The following is a 23325-nucleotide window of genomic DNA, read 5'->3' on the forward strand; positions in this document are numbered from 1 at the left end:
CCACATGACCTCCGTCTGTGCAGCTAGCTGCTAGATTCGATTTGAGAGTAAGGTACTGAATATCCAAACCAAAGGTTGATATCAATCTAATCGCTCTGTTGACTCAAATCTCTGGAACAGTGTTGGGCATCTGTGGGCAGCAGCTAGCCTGTTGGTTTGACATTTAAATGCATATCTCAAAGCCTGCAAGTTCACAGAGAACGGCAATACAAAAGCCTAAATAAACCAATATACTGTATTATGAATTTTCATAGACTTTCACAATAAAGTATAATTTGAAGTTCTTTGAAGTATAATTTGAAGATTTAGATCATGAATTGCTTTGAGGGGCTGGTCATGGCACACATCAACTTTGGCATCCTGGCAACCTTGACCCACTGCAATTTGCCTACTTCTGAAAAAGGTGTGCAGCAGATGCCATCTTCTTCACCCTGTTCTCATCTCAGGTGCATCTGTACAGAGAAGACTCCAATGTTAGACTACTTTCTTATTGACTACAGCTTTGTCTTCAATGCTATCATTGCAAGCAAACTCATAGATCTGGGACTCAACATCTCCCTTTGCAAATAGATCTTTAACTTCCTGGTCAACAGACTGCAATCAGTAAAGCTGGGCAGCAATGATAATCTTCAACACTGGTGCGCCACAAGGCTGCGTCCTCAGCCCTATACACTCTTGGCTACATGGCCAGATTCTGCTCCAGCTCCATCTACAAATTTACAGATGGTGCCACCACAGTATCTTAAATAATGATGAATTAGAGTTCAGAAAGGAGATCGAGGGGCTAGTGGCTTGGTGTCTTGACAGCAATCTTTCCCTCAACACCAGAGAAGCAAAACAGCTGGTCATTGACTTTCAAGAAGTGGGTCGCAAGCTCCTGTTTACCTCAGCAATGCTGAGGTTGAGGGGATTGAAACCCTTAAGTTCCTGAGAGTGAACATCAGCAATAACCTGTCCTGGACCAACCTCATTGAAGCCATGGCCAGTATTACTACTTCCTCTGGCAGCTAAAGAAAGTTGGCATGTCCCTTTTGATCAACAACTTTTATCTATGCACTATAGAAAGCATCCTATGTGGGTGCTCCATGGATTGATATGGCAATTACTCTGCAAGAAACTGGACAGACTTATAGACACAGCTCAGTACATCACAGAAACTAATCTCTCTTACATGGACTTTGTCTATACTTCTCTCTGCCTCAGTTAGAAGATACAGATGTCTGAAAGCTTGTACAACCATGTTCAAGGACAGCTTATATCCACTGTTAAAGACTATTGAACAGTCCCCTAGTATGATAAGATGACTCACAATATACCTCGTTATGGCCTATGTCACAATAGAACTACAGTTGATGCACCCTCACTGGCTCTCCAATTGGCTTTGGGTCACAACAGTATTCTTTTTATCTTTCTGCTCTCCTTATTTAATCCAATTTTTTAATATATATGCTTATTGTAATTTGCAGTTTTATTGTTATTGTATATTGCAATGTACTGCTGCCACAAAACAACAAATTTCACGACATGTGGCGGTGAAATTAGCCTGAATCTGATTTTGGAATGATGGGCTGAGGATCAGTCTCCGTTTCAGCTGGGTCAACTGTCGTGACAGGGCGTCCACCTTAGTGCTCTTGGAGCCAAGTCAGTAGGAGATGGTGAAGTTGATTTGCTGGAAGAAGAGGTCCCAGCAAACATGACAGGGTCTGTTGGTGGGTCTGTTGCATGGCAATGAGGTGGTCAGTCCAGATCAGGAAGGGCTTGGTGTTTCCCATAAGGCAATGTCTCTATTCCTCCAAGGCCCATTTAATGACAAGTAGCTCCCTGTCTCCTACTCTATGATGGTGCTGTGTAGTGCTGAACTTGGCATGGGGAGGCAGCACATGGGTGTGTCTTCCCATCCGGTCCTTGATGGGAGAGGGTGGCCCCGGCATTAACGTCAGATGTGTCCACCTCTACCACTGGATGTAGTGGGCATCTGTTTCATAGGTGACTGGCGGCTCCATAGTAAATGCACAAGTTTTTCTCCACCAACACTCACGCTCCTGGGGGTTAAAGCAGCTACCCCTGACTGCATGGGTTCCAGGGGCATTGATGGTGATGGTCCTGCAGCCTGAAATCGTTTTGGGAACAGATCTCGGATTCTGGCTGATAATCTGGAGGGTCGTTCCACAAGACCTTTCGCAATTGGAGGGCTAGAGTGACGAGGCTTTCGATGTCAGAGCACATCTTGGATAGACAGCTCGTTTTTCAAGCCCTCCGGCAGGCTGTGTTGGTAATGGGTCGGCAGCATTTCCGCATTCCATCTGCACTGCGCCGCGAGGGTCTGGAATTCCACCGTGCAATCCAGTTCTGAGCGTGAGCCTTGACGCAGATGAAGTATCCGATCTGCTGTTCCCCTTCCACTTCCCAGATGGTCAAAAACCCAGTGCATCACAGCAGTGAACTCCTCATATTCATTGCAAATGGCGGTTTTATTGTTCCAGATAGCCATGGCCCAGGTCAGAGCTCTCCCAGCCAAGAGAGAGGGGAGGAAGGCCACTTTGGCTCAGTCTGTAGAATACAGAGATGGCTGGATCTCAAAGTGTGACATGTACTGAGACAGGAAGTTGGGGCATCAGGCTGGAGATCCATTGAAGCGCTTGGGCACCAGAATCTGCTGCTCAGAGGGAGCCCATGTTGACTGCCATAGGGTTGCCGTATCAAGATGGAGAGTTGGAAGTGAGTGGGAAGCAGATGGTCAGTGGTTTCCTACTGTCCCTGGATCATATGCTCATGAAAATGGCTGATTTCCTTTAGCCAAGCATACTCCACAGGGTTAGTTGTTGGTTTACCTATCCTGTCAGGAAATGTAGAGACTTGACCCAAAAGTAGAGCACTGCAGACAATTCAGCAATATATGGTACCTTATTAATAAACTGCAAAACAACAAACCATGAGGGGGTCACAAAACAACGGAGAACAGATACTTAGGACAACAAGGAAAGAAGGTAACTGAAGGCTAGGAGCAAATAGTTGAGGCTGGCTGCTTTGGTGGGTGAACAAGGACTGTGGATGAGAGCTGGGTTTAAATAGGCTGCAGGTGATGAGTTGGAAATGAGTGGAAGGTAACTCCTGTTAGCTGGGTGGAGACTGGGAGGTACCTGACTGTGCAGGCCTGACATCAGCCATTGTTAACTCCCTATGTAATAATAGATTGCTACAATAGACAGGCTGTTTGTTCAGTATTTGTGTGTATAATCATATTGGGCAGCAGAGTCATGCATGCTTCTCAACAAGGTAGGAGCTTCATAGACACAAGAGACCACAGATGCTGGAATATACGACAAAAAATAAACTTTGGAAGAACCCAGTGTTCAAACAGCGTCTGCGGAGGCAAAGGGATGGTTGATGATTTGGGTTGAGACCCTACCTCTGGATGAGACTATAGTGAAAAGGTTGCCAGGATGTGGAAGTGAGAGGAATGGGTAAGACCAGGGGCTGGTAGGTAAGAGATTGAACCAGATAAAGGAGGGGATGACGATAACAAAGGTGAACAAAGGGAGAAGAAACATGTGTGTGTGTGTGCGCGCATGCACGTGCCTGTGTGTGTGTGCGTGCGTGTGTGTGTGTGTGTGTGCCTGCGCGTGTGTATGTGTGCGCATGCGTGTGTATGTGTGCGCATGCGTGTGTGCGCCTGTGTGTGTGTAAGAGTGTATGTGTGTGCATGAGTGTGTGTGTGTGTGTGTGTGAGTGAGTGTGTGTGTGTGAGTGTGTGTGTGTGAGTGTGTGTGTGTGAGTATGTGTGTGTGCCTGTGTGTGTCTGCATGCCTGTGTGTGTGCATGCGCGTGTGTGTGTGTGCGTGTTCGTGTGAGTGTGTGTGTGAGTGAGTGCATGTGTGTGTGAGTGTGTGTGTGCATGTGTGTGTGTGTGAGTGTGTGTGTGTGTGAGTGTGTGTGTGCTTGTGTGTGTATGTGTGTGAGTGTGTGTGTGTGCCTGTGTGAGTGAGTGTGTGTGTGTGTGTGTATGTGTGTGCCTGTGTGAGTGAGTGTGTGTGTGTGAGTGTGTGTGTGTGTGTATGTGTGTGCCTGTGTGAGTGAGTGAGTGTGTGTGTGTGTGTGTGTGCCTGTGTGAGTGAGTGTGTGTGTGTGAGTGTGTGTGAGTGAGTGTGTGTGTGTGAGTGTGTGTGCGTGCCTGTGTGAGTGAGTGTGTGAGTGTGTGTGTATGTGTGTGCCTGTGTGAGTGAGTGTGTGTGTGTGAGTGTGTGTGAGTGAGTGGGTGTGTGTGAGTGTGTGTGTGTGAGTGTGTGTGTGTGCCTGTGTGAGTGAGTGTGTGAGTGAGTGTGTGAGTGTGTGAGTGAGTGTGTGTGTGTGTGTGTGTATGTGTGTGCCTGTGTGAGTGAGTGTGTGTGTGTGTGTGTGTGAGTGTGTGTGTGTGTGCCTGTGTGTGTATGTAAAAGGGCTCCAAAGAAATCTGATGAGGAAATGTGATGAGTCCAAGATACAGAGGTGGGGGTGTTCTGAGGGATGGAAAGGGAAACTCTGGGTGGTAGGTGTAGAAGGGGTAAACTCACTCCCCCTGTGTTCATTTCTCACAATGATTAGCCAGACCATAACCTTTATCCTTTGATTCCTCCTTTCAATGCACTCCCGAATCCTACGCATTACCCTCCCCCAGTTGTCATCCCTCCCTTACCTGGTCTCAGCTACCACCTACAAGGTTCTGTTTCTACTTCCCCTCTCTCTCCTCACCTTTATTTACCCAAACATTTCTTTTATTATGTTTCCACCCATCACCTACCAGCCCACTGCCTCACCCCTCCCTTTCACCTTTCCTACTGGCAACCTTTCCTCTGCAATTCTCATTCCTAATACAGAGTCTGGACCCAGAACACCGACCACCCCATTGCCTCCACAGATGCTGTTTGACCTGGACAGTTCAACATTTCCAATTTTCAGGAAAAGCTTAAAAGAGAGCACGTATGCAGTGAATCGTTCACACAAGAGATTCTGTACATTGTTACAAATTGTGCAAACAACAAATAAATAAATAAATAAATAAATAACTTATACTGCCAACATGAGTCCTTGAAAATGAGGTTGTGTCTCGCAAGATGATCCGGGTATTCCCTAACCGGAAACCTTGGATGAATTATGAGGTCCAGTCCCTTTTGAAGGCTAGAGCTGCGGCTTTTAGGTCCGGGGATACCAGTCGCTACATGGAATCCAGGCGTGAACTCCGGAAAGCCATTAAGGGTGCCAAGAGGCAATATCGAGCCAAGTTGGAAGCCCAGACTAACCAGAGGGATGCCAGTAGACTACGGCAAGGTCTAAATGAGATCACTGGGCACAAAGAAAAGGCTGGGAATATCAATAACTGTAGTGCTTCTCTTCCTGATGAGTTTAACCAATACTACCCAAGATTCAAACAGAAGAGGAGCGTCCCGCCCGCTCCGGATGAACTGGACCTGGTGGCATCGAGATTCATCGTTACCGAGGAAGATGTTAGAAGAACCTTCCTGAAGATAAATCCAAGGAAGGCGATGGGCCCAGATGGCGTCCCAGGATGGGTTCTCCGGGCCTGTGCAAGCGAGCTAGCTGGAGTGTTTGCTGACATCTTCAACTGCTCCCTGCTTCAGTCTAAGATCCCCTCGTGTTTTAAGAAGGCAACGATAATCCCGGTGCCGAAGAAAAGCAAGGTGGCATGCCTGAATGACTACCAACCTGTGGCTCTGACATCCATTGCTATGAAGTGCTTCGAGCGATTGGTTATGGCACACATCAGCCATAACCTACCGGTCAACCTCGACGCTTTGCAATTCGCCTACCGGAGCAACAGGTCAACGGCAGATGCCATCTCTCTGGCACTACATTCCTCCTTAGAACATCTGGAGAATAAAGATGCATATGTCAGGCTCCTTTTTATTAACTGCAGCTCTGCCTTTGATACCATCATTCCAAATAAACTGATTCCTAAGCTCCAAAACCTGGGTCTTAGCACTCAGATCTGCAGCTGGATCTTCAACTTCCTCACAGACAGGGCCCAGGCTGTAAAAATAGGGGACAAGCTCTCCTCTACAATCACTCTGAGCACCGGTGCCCCACAAAGCTGTGTACTCAGCCCCCTGCTGTACTCACTGTACACCCATGATTGTGTAGCCAAGTTTCCATTGAACTCAATATATAAGTTTGCTGATGACACCACAATTGTAGGCCGTATCTTGGGTAACGATGAGTCTGAGTACAGAGGGGAAATTAAGAACCTGGTGGCATGGTGCGAAGACAATAACCTATCCCTCAATGTCAGCAAGACGAAGGAATTGGTTGTTGACTTCAGAAGGAGTAGCGGACTGCACAACCCCATCTACATCGATGGTGCGCAGGTGGAACAGGTCAAAAGCTTTAAGTTCCTCGGGGTGAATATCACAAATGACCTGACTTGGTCTAACCAAGCAGTGTCCACTGCCAAGAAGGCCCACCAGCGCCTTTACTTCTTGAGAAAGCTGAAGGAATTTGGCCTGTCCCCTAAAACCCTCACTAATTTTTATAGGTGCACCGTAGAAAGCATTCTTCTAGGGTGCATCACAGCCTGGTATGGAAGTTGTCCTGTCCAAGCCCAGGAGAAGCTGCAGAAGATCATGAACATAGCCCAGCACATCACGCAAACCAATCTTCCATCCTTGGACTCACTTTACACCACACGCTGTCGGAGCAGTGCTGCCAGGACCTACCCAGCCAACACACTTTTTGTCCCTCTTCCCTCTGGGAGAAGGTTCAGGAGCTTGAAGATTTGTACGGCCAGATTTGGGAACAGCTTCTTTCCAACTGTGATAAGACTTCTGAACGGATCCTGACCCGGATCTGGGACGTACCTCCCAAATATCTGGACCTGACTTGCACTACCTTACTTTCACTTTTCTAATTTCTAACAATGATTTATAATTTAATTTTTTATTATATTTACTTCGATTTGTACTTCAGGGAGCGCGAAGCGCAGAATCAAATATCGCTGTGATGATTGTACGCTCTAGTATCAATTGTTTGGTGACAAGAAAGGAAAGTTCATATCTGAGGTCAGTGAAGTTATCCATGCTCTTCAGGAGACTGATGGTTGAAGGTTAATAACTGTTCCTGAACCTGGTGGCATGGGATCTAAGGCTCCTGTACCTCTTTTCCGATTGTTTGATATTACAGCTGAGAGACATATAAGAAAATCTTAAGAAACCAAGTGGCATTTGATACAACTGGCCGACTTGGAATGATGCTGAAAATACCTAGGATTGATGGACGGGATGTCTCCAATGATTGAGGTAAAGTATTCCACTTTCCTAGAGGCCCGTTGACCATTTTGATCATTTCTCTTGCCAAGGTTGTTACACTCAGGTCTTGAGGCAAAGACACATGCTGCCTCAGTTATTCGCTCTCTTACACGGCCCATCTTGGGCATTCTAGTAGAGACCCACTGCTTGATGCAAGGGTTTTTAAAAGCTCACACTATCTGTAAGTTTACACTTGTAATGGGTCCATTTTAACTGTGCTGAAGTCCAACGATTCACGATCCTGACATTGTATGTTATATGCATAAAAAATTCTCCTGCTATTTACAGAAATTGGCAAGGATTCGCTGCTTTGATCTATATCAGCAAATACTTTTAGTAGTGTTAGGGTTTCTAGCAAATGTTCTGCGCCATGGCTGAATTACCACCTATTTAAATCTTGCAAACTCTCCACTTTCACTTCCAGTTTATACTGAGCACTATAGGGAAGTTTCATTGAACCCACTTCTAAATGATCAGCTTTTCAAAGGAGCATAGCTGAATTCTGAAGTTACTTTGAATGAGATACCAGGCAAATCAAGAATTGAAGCAAGTGTTGACATGCTGACCTCTTTGAACAATGGAGCAACATCTAAGCACCTGACTTTGCAAAACAAGATGGAGAAGAAAGGAAAAATAGAAAAGGCTGCTACCAAGTTCATTCCAGTTTTGGTTTTCATAGCACTGATTTGGCTTGCTGGGAGTACAGTTTACATCTTCAAATTACAACAGGACATTAACAACCTCAAGCAGGTATGTCATACTGCAGCTTAAGCTGTAAGGCATTTTTAAAATACAGCCTCCATTCTTATAGTTATTTGTTAGCCAATACTAATTCTGTCTACACCAGCAAAAAAATGTAACTCTTTCCCTGTCTAATCAAGTTTCAAGTTTGTGAAAAGCTCAGTTAGAGAGGAATTAGAATTTCTGATTTGTATGGGATATGGTGCTACAGTGAGTAGACCCACTGTCTCACAACTCTAATGACCAAGGTTGCTGATCTTGATGCTGTCTTTGTGGAGTTCACGTGCTTTCTTTGTATCTGCTTGGGTGTTCTCCGGGTGCTCAATTCCCTCTCACGTTCCAGATAATTGTGTGACCCACTGTAAATTTAATTTAGTGTGTAAGTGAGTGGTAGAATCTGGGGGCTGTGGGGAGAATAGGTTACAGTGAGTGTAGTTGGGGAATGTGATTGCTCTGCAAACTAACATGGTTTCAAATGGGCTTCTTCTATGCTGTAGGCAAAATATGAAAATGATCATTCAACACCCTTAGGGCAGGGGTTCCCAACCTTTTTTATGCCATGGACCCTGGCCATTAACTGAGGGGTCCATGGACTCCAGGCTGGGAACCCCTGCCTGAGGGTAAAAAATAACATTAAATTTTTATTCATCAGTTCTAACTTGCTGCCAAAGAAGGGAATTATTAATTTAATAATTATTTCAATGAATGCTTTGAAAGTTACAGATTTATGATCTGGGACATGTCCTCTTCACATTACTAGCATCAGAGAGGAGGTATAGAAGGCTGAATACGACTCTCAAAGTTTTAGGAACAGCTTCTTCCTCTTGGCCATCAGATTTCTGAACAGTCAACCAACACCTTCTCGCTATTCCTCCTTCGCACGATTTGTTTATTCATTTATTTTTGTGTAACCTGTAGTAATATTTTATGTCTGTCACTACTGCTGCCACAAAACAACAAATTTCAGGACAAATATCAGCGATAATAAATCTGATTCTGATCCATTGATGCGGTTTAATACTGATGACCATGGAGCATGCTGCAGGCATGCTCACAACAGACACATTCCTTTTCCTATTAACTCAGAGCTGTTGAATGTAGATCCCTTATATATAAAATATAGAAATGTCAGGTAGAATCTGTAAAAACAAAAATTGAATTAGTATTTCAGTTCTGAGACTCACAGAGCTTACCTGTTTCTGACAAAGAGTGTTTAACCTGAAATATTGAATCCTTTTCTCGTTCCAACAATGCTGCCTTATCTGTCGAGTGTTTCCAGTATTTTCTGTTTTTATTTCTGATTTCCTGAACCAGAAGCTGTTAGATTTACATTTTGGAATTAGATCCCTGCCTCGTCTAATGCTGTGTACCATGTGATCCAAATGCCTTAGTGATCAGTTCTTATTTCTGATAATTAATTGTGTGCATTCGCGCTATCTATACCCCTCATGATTTGATATGCCTCTATGAGGAAACCACTCAATCTCCTACTTCCCAAGGAGTAAAGTCCTAGCCAGCCCAATCTCTCGCTCTGTCACTCAAGCATTCACATTGGGCAGCATCCTTATAAATCTCTAAACTCTTTCCAATTTATCGATGTCTCTCCTATAACAGAGTAATAAAATTGTACACAATACTCCAGGAGTGTCTTGTACAACTACAACATTGCCACTTCCTATACTCAATCCCCAGACTGCTGAAGGCCAGTGATCCATTGCTGTCTTCAATATGATCCTGAATGCTTCTCTGCTGGGTAGGGATTCCTCAATTTGTTTCAAGAAGTCTTAGAGCACAGCTTCCAGTCTTTACCTTTGTCCATCAGATAACCTTTCCCTGTTAGAGTACATGGATCAGAGTGTTTGTTTTGGGGGCGTGAAGCAGTCACTCCATTTTGAGCTCTGCATCTTCACTAAGCTTTGATGTATTTCATTCAGTTTCCTAACTGAAGCTTACTGCACAGAACTCTTGTGTAACCTCACCGCTTGTGGTCTGAAAACAACTCTACGTGTTCACTTCCTCTCTGAGCAAGAAGCTGAGCTAAAAGGATATTAAAAAGAAAGATGATAGCAGTCTGCAGATGTGTACAACATTACATCTGGAGTAGTTATATTATTCAAGTAAAAGAATTAAAAATGTTGAGATAGTAATTTGTCACTGCCTACAGTAACAAATATTATTATGATTAATGTTTTGGTCCTTGTGCAAAGGCTTGTATTGGTGGGAGGAGTTGCTAACTTGAGACTAAATGTACTTCAAAACATGCAAGGTCCATGCGGTCTCTGGCTTTGAAATACCCATCTATTTACGCCCAGAAATAAAGGAAACAACTCAGGTCAACAATTTATAACAGGCGAGCAACCTGCCAGCCAGCAGAACGAACGGAAGTCTCTGGGGGCTACACGTTGTTCTATTTGCCAGATCGCTTTCAGACATGGAGCACAGGGACCTCCAGTCTCTGGAAATGCGGGAAGCTCAGAACCGTGCTGCAAGTAGGGTGACATCAGCAGGGCCCTTGGCCTTTCCAGTACCTAGAATTGAAAAGAAAATGAAGTGTATAGCAACCTGTGCTTCGCTAATAGCTGTCATGCTCGCTTTGGCACTGGCTGGACTTACTTTTACCATACACAGCTTGTACAACCTGCACCGAGAAGTAGCCCAAATAAACGAGGTAATTAACCAGTGGATGACTTCTTTTAAAGTGTGCACATTGAAGGTCTATTTACTCTCAATTCTTGTAATACTTGCAGATCAACGGCAGTCCGCAGAACACACCACAAAAGCTTACTGGCAAGTACAAACTTCTTTTTCAATGATGAATTCGTAATTGTCTTTTTCATTCATTGAAGTCGATTCAGGGGTTTGCAGGAAGCTGATTGTTATGGTCTACATTTGCTGTCTTGTAGGAGCTGCAAAGAAAAACAAGACAGAGGATGACACTGAAAGGGCCGCTCACCTTACAGGTCTGTTGTTACTCTGTGCGTTCCATAAATAATTGAATTGGGAAACTGGAGACCAGGAGAAAGGGCTGGGGAAAATGTGGGGGAAACATATTAATTGGGGAATAAGATGAAAGAAAATAGTTACATGTTAATTAAAACAATAGAATGAAAGAGGAGTAATGGTGAAGTAGAACATTAAAAACCAATCAGGTGGCAATGACTAATACCAGAGGTGAATGGAGAAAAGCTTAGAGGAGATGTCAGAGATAGAGAGTGAGCGATAAGTGTCTGGAATGCACTGTCAGGGATGGTAGTAAGGTGACACATTAGTGACATTGAAAGGATTCTTAGATAGGCAAATTGATGAAAGAAAAATGGAGGGTTATGGGCTGTGTAGGAGGGAAGAATTAGACTGATTATGGAGCAGGTTAAATGTTGGCACAACATCGTTGGTTTTTTTTGTGCTGTTAACGTTAGTCAAATGAGAAAGGAAAAGTGAAATCGATATATTAAAATATACTTATCCTAGAATTATGGACAATAATTCTGGCTTATTTGAGCAAATTGACTGGCATATATTGATGCAAAATTTTTTCGATTCATTGCATGTAAATGCAAGAATAACATCAACATGCAATTACAGGGAAGGCAACGGCTCAACATTCCGACAGATTGATGTGGGATATTCGGATGGGAAATGCCTTTATGCAAGGGTTTACATACAGGAATGGAACACTGATCATCAATAAAACTGGAAAATACTACATTTATTCAAAAATCCACTTCCGAGGAGAAAATTGCCCTCTGATGCCATTGCACCAAACCATTCTTAAACATGACAACACTTACCAGCTCGACCAGACTCTGATGAGAGTTCAGGAGATAAACTTCTGCAGTGGCCATGGACTTTGGAGGAAGACCACTTTTCAGGCTGGAATATTTCACCTGAAACGAGGAGTTCAGTTGTTTGTCCAAGTCTCGGATCCAACAATGGTCAGTCTTGATGAGCTTATGACTTTCTTTGGAATCTACAAGATTTAGATCATGGTTTCAAGGTGCATATGACCTTGACATGTAGTGACGGCCTAGCAGTCATTGCAACAGCAAGGAAGTTGAAAAGTTTCACAATGCTTTGACCACAAGATAATTATTTCCTTTGCAAACTATAAAATCATTGCAAGCTATGTATTATTTAGAAAACAGGAGAAATGCTTTTGTAATTCATTTATCAAAATATAAAGCTCAGTGTGTTTCTCTTATTTCCAATATTCACTTCTGCCTTTAAATTGAATTAACATTTAAACATGTGTAGCCATTAAGCACTTCATACTTCATGGTTGTATCTGGACAATGACTTCAGCTGTTTCTTTTTTTTACCAGCAGTGAGCTAAAGAAATGGTCATCAAATTTAAATCCAGTACTACAGGTGTTCATATCATTAGTACACAAATCTAATAAGTTTTCAGTAATTTCAGTTTTGATATTTTAATTCTCAGCAGCTTTGGGAAGAATGAATCAACTCCCAGATTTTCACCATCTTTTGTTTGAGGAACCCCAAATATTCCCAGCTGTAATATTTGTCCTTTAAGTGTCTCCCACCAGAGAATTGCTCTCTCACCACATCCAGTATTTAACACTGCAATGGAGATGTATTTGAGCCTTCTCTAAATGAGGGCAGTCAGGCCTCTTAATTATCTCCAAGTGAAGATAGAAGCACCTGTTGCCTTGGCAATGGAGTTTGCTTTAACATCCCTTCTCCTTACAGCCATACAGAGCTTCCCATACAGAACAGAAGCAGATCCACTTTTGTATCAGCATCATGCACTGAATCAGTGCTTTGCATTATTAAACAGTCTGAGTATCAAAAGTGTTTGCCAAACTGAAGTTGTGAAATGCTCTTGACCGTTGCTCTTTGGTTGAGTTGAGACATTAAAGATGTAACTTCTATTGTTTTAATTTTGCTTTTATTGCGCAGTTCACAAGTAATATTCAGTATCAAATTCATAATGCCTGCAAGTATTCCTGTAAAAGAGCAAAATGCATGCAATAAATACTCTTTCAAAGTAAAATTTTACATGCTTTTGTGTGTATATCTTTATATGAAGGCTTGGAATCTGTACTGATGTTACTGAAGGTTGGCAGGTTAAAGGTAACATAGCAGTTGTTCATGTGATATAAGCAAGTTAGTAAAAAATAAGTAAGGCCAACATTTATAGTTTGCCCCTATTGGGCCCTGAACTGGGGAGGGAACCTTGAGCTGAACACATTGGTGGCTCAGGAATCAGAAACTCCTATAATGGTTGATTTCTTCTCCTGAGTGACAGAAATGAACCATTTAAGCTTTTCACCAATTGCTTCATGTGTCACCATTGGATCCATGGCTTTTAATTTCAGTATTATGTAATTACACTTATGTCCTTGTTGTTCAATGAGGAGTTCCAGCAGATTACAAGATAATGCTGGAACCATTAAGGCTGCTGGCAAGGACTCATATGGGATTGACAAGATTTTCTCTGCTACACTGCGAAAAACAAATGCAGATTGGATGATCATTTTGCAGAGAACCTGCATGTTGTCACAGGGGTGATCCTCAGCTCCTATTGCCGGACACTTTAATTTTTTGTACCACTTCCTCTCTGGACCCTGGTAGGGTTACAACAGGGCCCAATGCAAACTTGAGAAGCAATGCCTGTCTTCTATCTGGGTATGTTGTGGCTTTCCGGATGCAATATTGAATGTTCCAGCTTAAAGTAACTGTGTCAGAACTGGCCCTTTCTGCCAGTCATGCATCTACGTTTTTTTTTGCTCAGTGTCTTCGCTCTGTTAATATAGTGTGACTTGCTGAGAATGTTCCATAGTTTTTTTTGTCAACACATAAACGGACAATAAAATATAACCATCCTCTCACTGCCCTATGTGGTCTCACTCTATCACAGATAATCTAACCCTAATCACTATTTCAGTTTAGCAACACTATGACTACTTTGCACTACAATGAACTCTTCATTCGATCTATTTGTGTTCTTACAATTGTGTAAGGTCAAAGGACTCAGACCTGGAGTATTAACTCTCTTTCCAAAGATGCTGCCTGGTCTGTTGAATGTTTCCAGCAGTTTCTGTTTCTGTACTGGTGGACAAGAAAGCTTGGCCTCATCAGTCAAGCTACTGAAAGGTGGAAATGCAAAATTCTATTTTTTTTGGGAGATTTTTGGAACTGTCTCAAACACATTGACTAGAATTTCCTCCTACCGGTGCAGAATACTGCCAATGACAAATCTTGTAATTTTGTAATTTTTGTACCATTTGTAGCCACCTTTCACTAGAAGAATTTTCACAAGCTATCCGTTAATGGAGTTGTGCTGTGACCAGTCACCGAGCGGGGGTATGTGAAGAGAGCCACCTTTTCCATCGGGTCCACACTCAAGATTAAAAAGGCCAAACTTCATGGCGATATTTTGGGGTTGGAGTGCAACCGATCACCGAGTGGGATTCATTAGAAAGGGCAAATAAGAATAATGCACATGCAAGTGGAGCAGCCCTTGGAGTAGCCGTTGTGAATGGGTCAGTGTTTGGAGTTGTTTTGGCTCATTAGGCTTGGGCGGGGTAAAGTATCTTGCAAGTTTCTCTTTTTGTTCTTAATTCTTCGTTCCTCCTGTGTTAGGCATCGTAGTGTAGAGAGAGTGGCTCCATGGGTGGTGGTTTGTACCGTGTGTGAGAGATGTGTGAAATCTGGGAGATCTCCAGTCACTCGGATGATCACACCTTCCTCAGGTGCAGCTCCTCAGAGAATCTATAAAGGAGCAGGAGCTGCAGCCCGAGGACCTTCAGCTCATACGGGAGAATGAGGAGGAGATAGATAGGAGCTACAGGGAGACAGTCACCCGTAGGTTGCAAGAGACAGGTAAAAGCTAGACAATAAAATTAAAGAGGATATCTAAAGTTTCTTCAGACACAAAAAGAGAGGTGAGAGTGGATATCAGATCACTGGAAAATTATGCTGGGGTGGTAGCAATGGAAATGGCATATGAACTGAATAAGTATTTTGCATTAGCCTTCACAGTGGAAGACACCAGCAGTATGCCGGAAGTGTGTCATGGGGAAGAAGTGAGTGAAGTTACCATAACCTCTTAGGAAACTGAAAAAATCTGAAGGTAGACGTATTATTTGGACTAGATGGTGTACACCACAGGGTTCTGAAAGAGGTGGCTGAAGAGATTGTAGACGATCTAGTAATGATTTTTCAAGAATCAATTGATTCTTTTGCATAGTTCTGGAGGAATGGAAAATTGCAAATGTCACTCCACTCTTCAAGAAGAGAGAGGGGCAGAAGAAAGGAATTATAGGTCAGTAAGTCTGACCTCAGTGGTTGGGAAGATGTTGGATTTGATTGATAAGGATGTGGTTTTGGAGGCATGTAATAAAATAGGCCGTATTCAGCATGGTTTCTTCAAGGAAAATCTTGCCTGACAAATCTATTGGAATTCTTTGAAGAAACATCAAGTAGGATAGACAAAGAAGAATCGATAGGTGTAGTGTATTTGGATTTTCAGAAGGCCTTTGACAAGATCCACACATAATGCTACTTAACAAGTTAAGAGCCCATGGTATTTCTGGAGAGATACTGGCATAGATAAAGCAGTGGCTGATTAACAGGAGGCAAAGAGTGCTAATAAAGGGAGCCTTTTCTGGTTGGCTGCTGGTAACGTGTTCCTCAAGGGTCTGTGTTGGTACTGCTTCTTTTTACGTTATATTTTAATGACTTGGAAAATGGAACTGATGGCTTTGTGACCAAGTTTGTGGATGATACGAAGACAGGTGGAGAGGCAGGAGTTTTGAAGAAGTACAGAGGCTACAGGAGGACTTAGACAGATTTGGAGAATGAGCAATGGAGTGGCAGATGGAATATTGTGTTGGGAAGTGTACGGTCATGCACTTTGGTAGAAGAAATGAAAGGGTTGACTGTTTTCAAAATGGAGAGAAAATTCAAAAATCTGAGGTACAAAGGGATTTGGGAGTCCTTGTGCAGAATTCCCTAAAGGTTAGTTTGCAGACTGAATTAATGGTGAGGAAGACAAAAGCAAAGTTAGCATTCAATTCAAGAGGACTAGAATATAAAAGCAAGCATATAATGTTGAGGCTTTATAAAGCACTGGTGGGCCTCACTTGGAGTATTGCGAGCAGTTTTGTTCCCCTTAACCTAGAAAGGATGTACTGACATTAGAGAGGGTTCAAGAGGTTCACGAAAGTAATTCTGAGATTGAACGGCTTGTCATATGAAAAGCGTTTGATGACTCAAGGCCTCTACTCACTGGAATTCAGAAGAATGAGAGGTGACCTCTTTGAAACCTATCGAATGTTGAGAGGCTTTGATAGAGTGGATATGGAGAGAATGTTTCCTATGGTGGGAGAGTTTAAGACTAGAGGACACAGCCTCAGAATAGAGGGGTGTCCTTTTGGAATGGTGATGAGGAGTAATTTCTTTTGCCAGAGAGTGGTGAATCTGTGGAACTTGTTGCCAAAGGCCACAATGGAGGCCAAGTCATAAGGCAGAAGTTGATATATTCTTGATTGGTCAGGGCATGAAGGGATATGGGGAGAAGGCAAGAGATTGGGGCTGAGAGGAAAAATGAATCAGCCATGATGAAATGCGGAGCACACTCGATATGCTAAATGGCATAATTCTGCTCCTATATCTTATGGTCTTATGGCCTTATTAATAAATTCCATCCATTTATCAGCGGAAAGGAGAATCTAAGACTGCATTTGCTTTCTCAATTTGATGTAAAATTTTCAACTACAGTATTTTTGTATATTCAAGGGGAGTTCCCCAAGGGTCTTGCTTAACACTTATGCTTTAACCAATGTCACTAAAATAGATCATGTGACCTTTATCAGGTTTGTAAATGTGTGTCTCTTCTGTGTTGTTTGCCTACATTGATTATGATATTCCAAGATGGTTCATTGAACACTTTGTAATTTGGCTTTCTTTGGACTTCTATACTGATTTTACAGTTGTATTGTGAATAATTTATCTAAAAGCAAACTGTTCGCAATATCTTGTTCACAAAAGATGACATACTAATGCAGAGAAGATTGCTGCATTTCCTTTAACAACATTATAAAAGATCACTTGCGCTGATTAAGTGAGGTTAGTCATAATATCTTTGCTGCATAAAATAAAACTGCTCACCAATGTTTATCTCATTTCCTTTCACCAAATGTTTGTTCATTTTCACCTATGTAGCAATTAAAAAGTATTCAGGCAAAAATGTAAACAACTGATTCAGATCAAAAGGTGACACAGGGTTTGACTCCAGTTGCCCCAACATGTGATAAGGCAAGATCTCAAATCCTCTACAAGCAGGATGCTTCTGCAAGTGATTGATAGTACTAAGCTGCAGTGTCTACTTGTGGAATCTGTGAATTAGCACTGGCATTCATTTTATCATTTTAGAAGTAGTTTAGTTTGGATAGTTTAGATAGAGTAAGTCTTCTGACACTTGGCAACTCTTGAATAAGTTTGAAGGAAATGCTTTGCGTCTCCACATGAAGGCAGAAATCCTTTTCATAGATGAGATCCCATCATAGACATCACAGAAATGTCATTATGCCCCTGGCAGCCAAATGTCACTCCTAACTCCCAGCTCTTGTTCCTGCCTTCTGGATTCTGGTTCTTTGAGTCATCATTGAGATACATGAAAGGTATATTGTGATATTTCTTAAATTAAAATAGAATTGCTCAGGAATGCCATCTTAAAGGTAATAGTCATCACCAAAAGAAAACTTGAACTCCATTGCCACTTGACGGGAGGCAGACAGGAAGCAAATGCAGCTGGAGTTCTGATGAAGGATTCCAGACTTGAAATGGTAACTTTTTCTCTTTCCACGGATGCTTTATACCTGAGGAGTGTTTCAAGCATTTTCCGTTTTTATTTCAGATTTCCCGCAACTGCAGCTTTTCTTTGCAATTTTCAGCTGAACTACTCAATATCTACTGACCTCAACAATATTTTCTTTCTACTTCAATATTTTGAGAATCTCTATCAAATTCCTTCTTAACCTTTCATTTTCCAAAGAGAACACCTGAATTTTTCTCCATGAGACTGAAGCCTTTCATCCCTAGTACCCTTCTGGTCCAACATGAAAGGAAATAGTTGGACCAACTGTACTTAAGATGACAGTATTGCTAAAAGAACAACGTATTGATCTAGTCACTGAACACCTGACATACCTGATGCATTTAACTCATTCCAGCAATGCCTTGGTAACTTACAATAATGGAAATGGGAAGTAACTGTTGAAAGCAGACGTGGAATTAGGTGGATGGAAGCTATCCAAGTCAATGGCATTATTTAAATCACAGCAAGAGGCGGAGAGGGAAGAGGTAAAAGAAGCTCGGAGAGAAGCTTTTTTTTAACTGATTGCAGCAAAGAGGCTAGACTGCGCAGGCGCCTGACGTAGCGCGCCATATATAGCGGCCATTGTCGGAGTGGACTGAGGAAGAGTGGGTCAGCTTTGGCGAGAACAGGCAGAGGCGAGGTTTGAACGGGGTACCACTGCACAAGCGCGTGAAAGTCAGCCCGTGAGGCAGCGGGAGAATTTAAATAGCAAGCAGAGGCTGAGTACGAGCTTCACTCCAGGTCAGGTAAGGCTGGGTAAGCTCCTTTAATTAATCTAATTAGATTGGGAGTAGGTAATGGGGGCAGCAGTTAGGGCAGTTGAGTGCTCCGTTTGCAGTATGTGGGAAGTCAGGGTGAGCACAGCTGTCCCTGATGACTACACCTGTAAAAGGTGCATCCAGCTGCAGCTCCTGACAAACCGTGTTAAGGAACTGGAGCTGGATGAACTTCGGATCATTCATGAGGCAGAGGCAGAAATAAACAGGAGTTTAAGGGAGATAGTCATACCCAGGAGTCAGCAGACAGGTAGTTGGGTGACTGTCAGGAGAGAGAAGGGGAGTAGACAGGGAGAGCAGAGCACCCCTGTGGCCATTCCCATCAACAATAAGTATACTGTTTTGGATACTGTTGGTGGAGATGACCTACCAGGGACAAGTTGCAGTGGTTGCATCTCTGGCACTGAGACTGGACCCTCAGCTCAGAAGGGAAGGAGGGAAAAGAGGAGAGCAGTAGTGATAGAGGATTTGATAGTTAGGGGGACAGATAGGAGGTTCTGTGGGAGAGATCGAGAATCCCGGATGGTCTGTTGCCTCCCTGGTGCCAGGGTCCGCGATATCTCGGATCGACTTCTCAGTATTCTCAAGAGGGAGGGTGAGCAGCCGGATGTCGTGGTCCATGTAGGGACCAATGACGTGGGTAGGAAGAGTGAGGAGGTCCTGAAAGGTGAGTTTAGGGAGCTAGGTGCCAAGTTAAAGGACAGGACCTCCAAGATAGCAATCTCAGGATTGCTACCAGTGCCACGTGCAGGGGGGTTTAGAAATAGTAAGATAGTGCAGATCAACACGTGGCTGAAGACATGGTGCAGGAGGGAGGGCTTCAGATTTATAGATAATTGGGCAGTTTTCCAGGGAAGATGGGACCTGCTCTGGCGGGACGGTTTACATCTGAACTGGAGGGGGACAAATATTCTTGCAGGTAGGTTTGCTAGAGAGGCTGCAGTGGATTTAAACTAGATATGAGGGGGGAGGGGAGGGGAACCAGAGTGTAGGAACAGATGTATGGGAGAAGGAAGAAAAAGAAGACAGTAAAGTTCTTTGTACTGTTAAGAGCTAAACAGAGAGGAAGAGGTGGAGAATTTCTTAAATGCATTTATTTTAATGCTAGGAGCATTGTAAGAAAGGTGGATGAGCTTAGAGCATGGATTGATACCTGGAAATATGATGTTGTAGCTATTAGTGAAACATGGTTGCAGGAGGGGTGTGATTGACAACTAAATATTCCTGGATTTCGTTGCTTCAGGTGTGATAGAATCGGAGGGACAAGAGGGGGAGGTGTTGCGTTGCTTGTCAGAGAAAATATTACAGTGGTGCTCTGGTAGGATAGATTAGAGGCTCGTCTAGGGAGGCTATTTGGGTGGAATTGAGGAATGGGAAAGGTGTAGTAACACTTATAGGGGTGTATTATAGACCACCTAATGGGGAGTGAGAATTGGAGGAGCAAATTTGCAAGGAGATAGCAGATATTTGTAGTAAGCACAGGGTTGTGATTGTGGGAGATTTTGATTTTCCACACATAGACTGGGAAGCCCATACTGTAAAAGGGATGGATGGTTTGGGGTTTGTAAAATGTGTGCAGGATAGTATTTTGCAACAATACATAGAGGTACCAACGAGAGAAGGGGCAGTGTTGGATCTTCAGTTAGGGAATGAAATAGGTCAGGTGACAGAGGTATGTGTTGGGGAGCACTTTGGGTCCAGTGATCACAATGCCATTAGTTTCAGTATAATTATGGAGAAAGATAGGACTGGACCCAGGGTTGAGATTTTTGATTGGAGAAAGGCTAACTTTGAGGAGATGCGAAAGGATTTAGAAGGAATGGATTGCGACAATTTGTTTTATGGGAAGGATGTAATAGAGAAATGGCAGTCATTTAAAGGTGAAATTTTGAGGGTACAGAATCTTTATGTTCCTGTTAGGTTGAAAGGAAAGGTTAAAAGTTTGAGAGGGCCATGGTTTTCAAGGGATATTGGAAACTTGGTTCAGAAAAAGAGAGATATCTACAATAAATATAGGCAGCATGGAGTAAATGAGGTGCTTGAGGAATATAAAGAATGTAAGAAGAATCTTAAGAAAGAAGTTAGAAAAGCTGAAAGAAGATAAGAGGTTGCTTTGGCAAGTAAGGTGAAAATAAATCCAAAGGGTTTCTACAGTTATATTAATAGCAAAAGGATAGTGAGGGATAAAATTTGTCCCTTAGAGTATCAGAGTGGACAGCTATGTGTGGAGCCGAAAGAGATGGGGGAGATTTTGAACAATTTCTTTTCTTCAGTATTCACTAAAGAGAAGGATATTGAATTGTGTAAGTTAAGGGAAACAAGTAGGGAAGTTATGGAAACTATACCAATTAGAGAGGAGGAAGTACTGGCGCTTTTAAGGAATATAAAAATGGATGAATCTCCGGGTCCTGACAGGATATTCCCTAGGACCTTGAGGGAGGTTAGTGTAGAAATAGCAGGGGCTCTGTCAGAAATATTTCAAATGTCATTAGAAACAGGGATGGTGCCGGAGGATTGGCGTATTGCTCATGTGGTTCCATTGCTTAAAAAGGGTTCTAAGAGTAAACCTAGCAATTATAGGCCTGTTAGTTTGACGTTAGAGGTGGGTAAATTAATAGAAAGTATTTTTAGAGATGGTATATATAATTATCTGGATAGACAGGGTCTGATTAGGAACAGTCAACATGGATTTGTACGTGGAAGGTCATGTTTGACAAATCTTTTTGAATTTTTTGAAGAGGTTACGAGGAAAGTTGACAAGGGTAAAGCAGTGGATGTTGTCTGTATGGACTTCAGTAAGGCCTTTGACAAGGTTCCGCACAGAAGGTTAGTTAGGAAGGTTCAATCGTTAGGTATTAATATTGAAGTAGTAAAATGGATTCAACAGTGGCTGGATGGGAGATGCCTGAGAGTAGTGGTGGATAACTGTTTGTCAGGTTGGAGGCCGGTGACTAGTGGTGTGCCTCAGGGATCTGTACTGGGTCCAATGTTGTTTGTCATATACATTAATGATCTGGATGATGGGGTGGTAAATTGGATTAGTAAGTTTGCAGATGATACTAAGGTAGGTGGCGTTATGGATAATGAAGTAGGTTTTCAAAACTTGCAGAGAGATTTAGGCCAGTTAGAAGAGTGGGCTGAAAGATGGCAGATGGAGTTTAATGCTGATAAGTGTGAGGTGCTACATTTTGGTAGGAATAATCCAAATAGGACATAAGTGGTAAATGGTAGGGCATTGAAGAATGCAGTAGAACAGAGTGACCTAGGAATAATGGTGCATAGTTCCCTGAAGGTGGAATCTCATGTGGATAGGGTGGTGAAGAAAGCTTTTGGTATGTTGGCCTTTATAAATCAGAGCATTGAGTATAGGAGTTGGGATGTAATGTTAAAATTATACAAGGCATTGGTAAGGCCGAATTTGGAGTACTGTGTACAGTTCTGGTCACCAAATTATAGGAAAGATGTCAACAAAATAGAGAGAGTACAGAGAAGATTTGCTAGAATGTTACCTGTGTTTCAGCACCTAAGTTACAGGGAAAGATTGAACAAGTTAGGTCTTTATTCTTTGGAGCATAGAAGGTTGAGGGGGGACATGATAGAGGTATTTAAAATTATGAGGGGGATAGATAGAGTTGACGTGGATAGGCTTTTTCCATTGAGAGTAGGGGAGATTCAAACAAGAGGACATGAGTTGAGAGTTAGGGGGCAAAAGTTTAGGGATAACATGAGGGGGAACTTCTTTATTCAGAGAGTGGTAGCTGTGTGGAATGAGCTTCCAGTAGAAGTGGTAGAGGCAGGTTCGGTATTGTCATTTAAAGCAAAATTGGATAGGTATATGGACAGGAAAGGAATGGAGGGTAATGGGCTGAGTGTGGATCAGTGGGATTAGGTGAGAGTAAGCATTCGACATGGACTAGAAGGGCCGAGATGGTCTGTTTCCGTGCTGTAATTGTTATATGGTTATAATGGTAAACACAAGGGATTCTGCAGATGCTGGAAATCCAGAGCACCAAACACAAAATACTGGAGGAACTCAGAAGGTCAGGCAACATCTATGGACACACACAAAATGCTGAAGATAGACAGATGGAGATGCCATATACATTGCCTGACCTGATGAGTTCCTCCAGCATTTTGTGCATGTTCCATGTCAATGGTGCATGTCATGAACAAAGATAAGCATTGTCTCCACAAGGTGTAAGAAAATGAAGAAAGGGAATATTTCAGCTGTGGCAAAGGAGATCCAAAAAAACTGGTGAGGAAAGGGAAAATAAAAGATGAGGATAATTCACTGTGATTGAAGAAGTTCAGCAAAGTTTCATCAGATTGGATTCTGGGCTGGGGGTTGGAGTTGTGATATCAGGAGAGGTTATGCAGACTCAACCTATACTCACTAGAGTTTGCATAAATGAAAGTTGATATCATTGAAATTGATGAAGTATTAGAGGTGGATACAGGGATGTTCTTTCTGGGAAGTCCAGATACAAGGATCAATGTCTCCCAAAAATTGGCTATTTAGAATTAATATGCAAAGTTATTTCTTCTCTCAGAAGGTACCAAATATTTGGAATTTTCTACCAAAAATGTATCGTCTCAGTTGTTGAGCAAAGCCAAGATCAACAGATTTTAAGGCAATTTTGGCGAAAGGAGATGGTGCAAGAAGGTGTCCACTCCT

At 42.6% G+C, this 23325-nt stretch overlaps 1 protein-coding gene across 2 annotated transcripts; it reads left to right on the plus strand.

Annotated features, from left to right (window-relative positions):
- The first annotated feature begins 7752 nt into the window (after positions 1-7752).
- Positions 7753-13111, plus strand: LOC140736604 (tumor necrosis factor ligand superfamily member 6-like). Of its 2 annotated transcripts, none has more exons than XM_073062424.1 (4): positions 7753-8045; positions 10784-10823; positions 10940-10996; positions 11619-13109. In XM_073062424.1, exons 1-4 carry the CDS (start codon positions 7854-7856, stop codon positions 12014-12016), a joined length of 687 nt encoding a protein of 228 aa, XP_072918525.1. In that variant the 5' UTR covers positions 7753-7853; the 3' UTR covers positions 12017-13109. The 2 variants fall into 2 exon arrangements, with proteins under 2 accessions (XP_072918525.1, XP_072918524.1); XM_073062423.1 differs by lacking the exon at positions 7753-8045 and adding an exon at positions 10381-10704 and having other exon boundaries at positions 11619-13111.
- Positions 13112-23325: the final 10214 nt, after the last annotated feature.

This window comes from Hemitrygon akajei, chromosome 12 (assembly GCF_048418815.1).
Source record: "Hemitrygon akajei chromosome 12, sHemAka1.3, whole genome shotgun sequence".
Classification (NCBI taxonomy): domain Eukaryota; kingdom Metazoa; phylum Chordata; class Chondrichthyes; order Myliobatiformes; family Dasyatidae; genus Hemitrygon; species Hemitrygon akajei.

Excerpts from the sequence above, each read along its gene's own strand:
- LOC140736604 (XM_073062423.1), top strand. The coding sequence starts at position 10,468 with ATGGAGCACAGGGACCTCCAGTCTCTGGAAATGCGGGAAGCTCAGAAC. Across the intron at positions 10,705-10,783 it reads AAGTAGCCCAAATAAACGAG|ATCAACGGCAGTCCGCAGAA; the intron begins GTAATTAACCAG and ends TAATACTTGCAG. Across the intron at positions 10,997-11,618 it reads AAGGGCCGCTCACCTTACAG|GGAAGGCAACGGCTCAACAT; the intron begins GTCTGTTGTTAC and ends ATGCAATTACAG.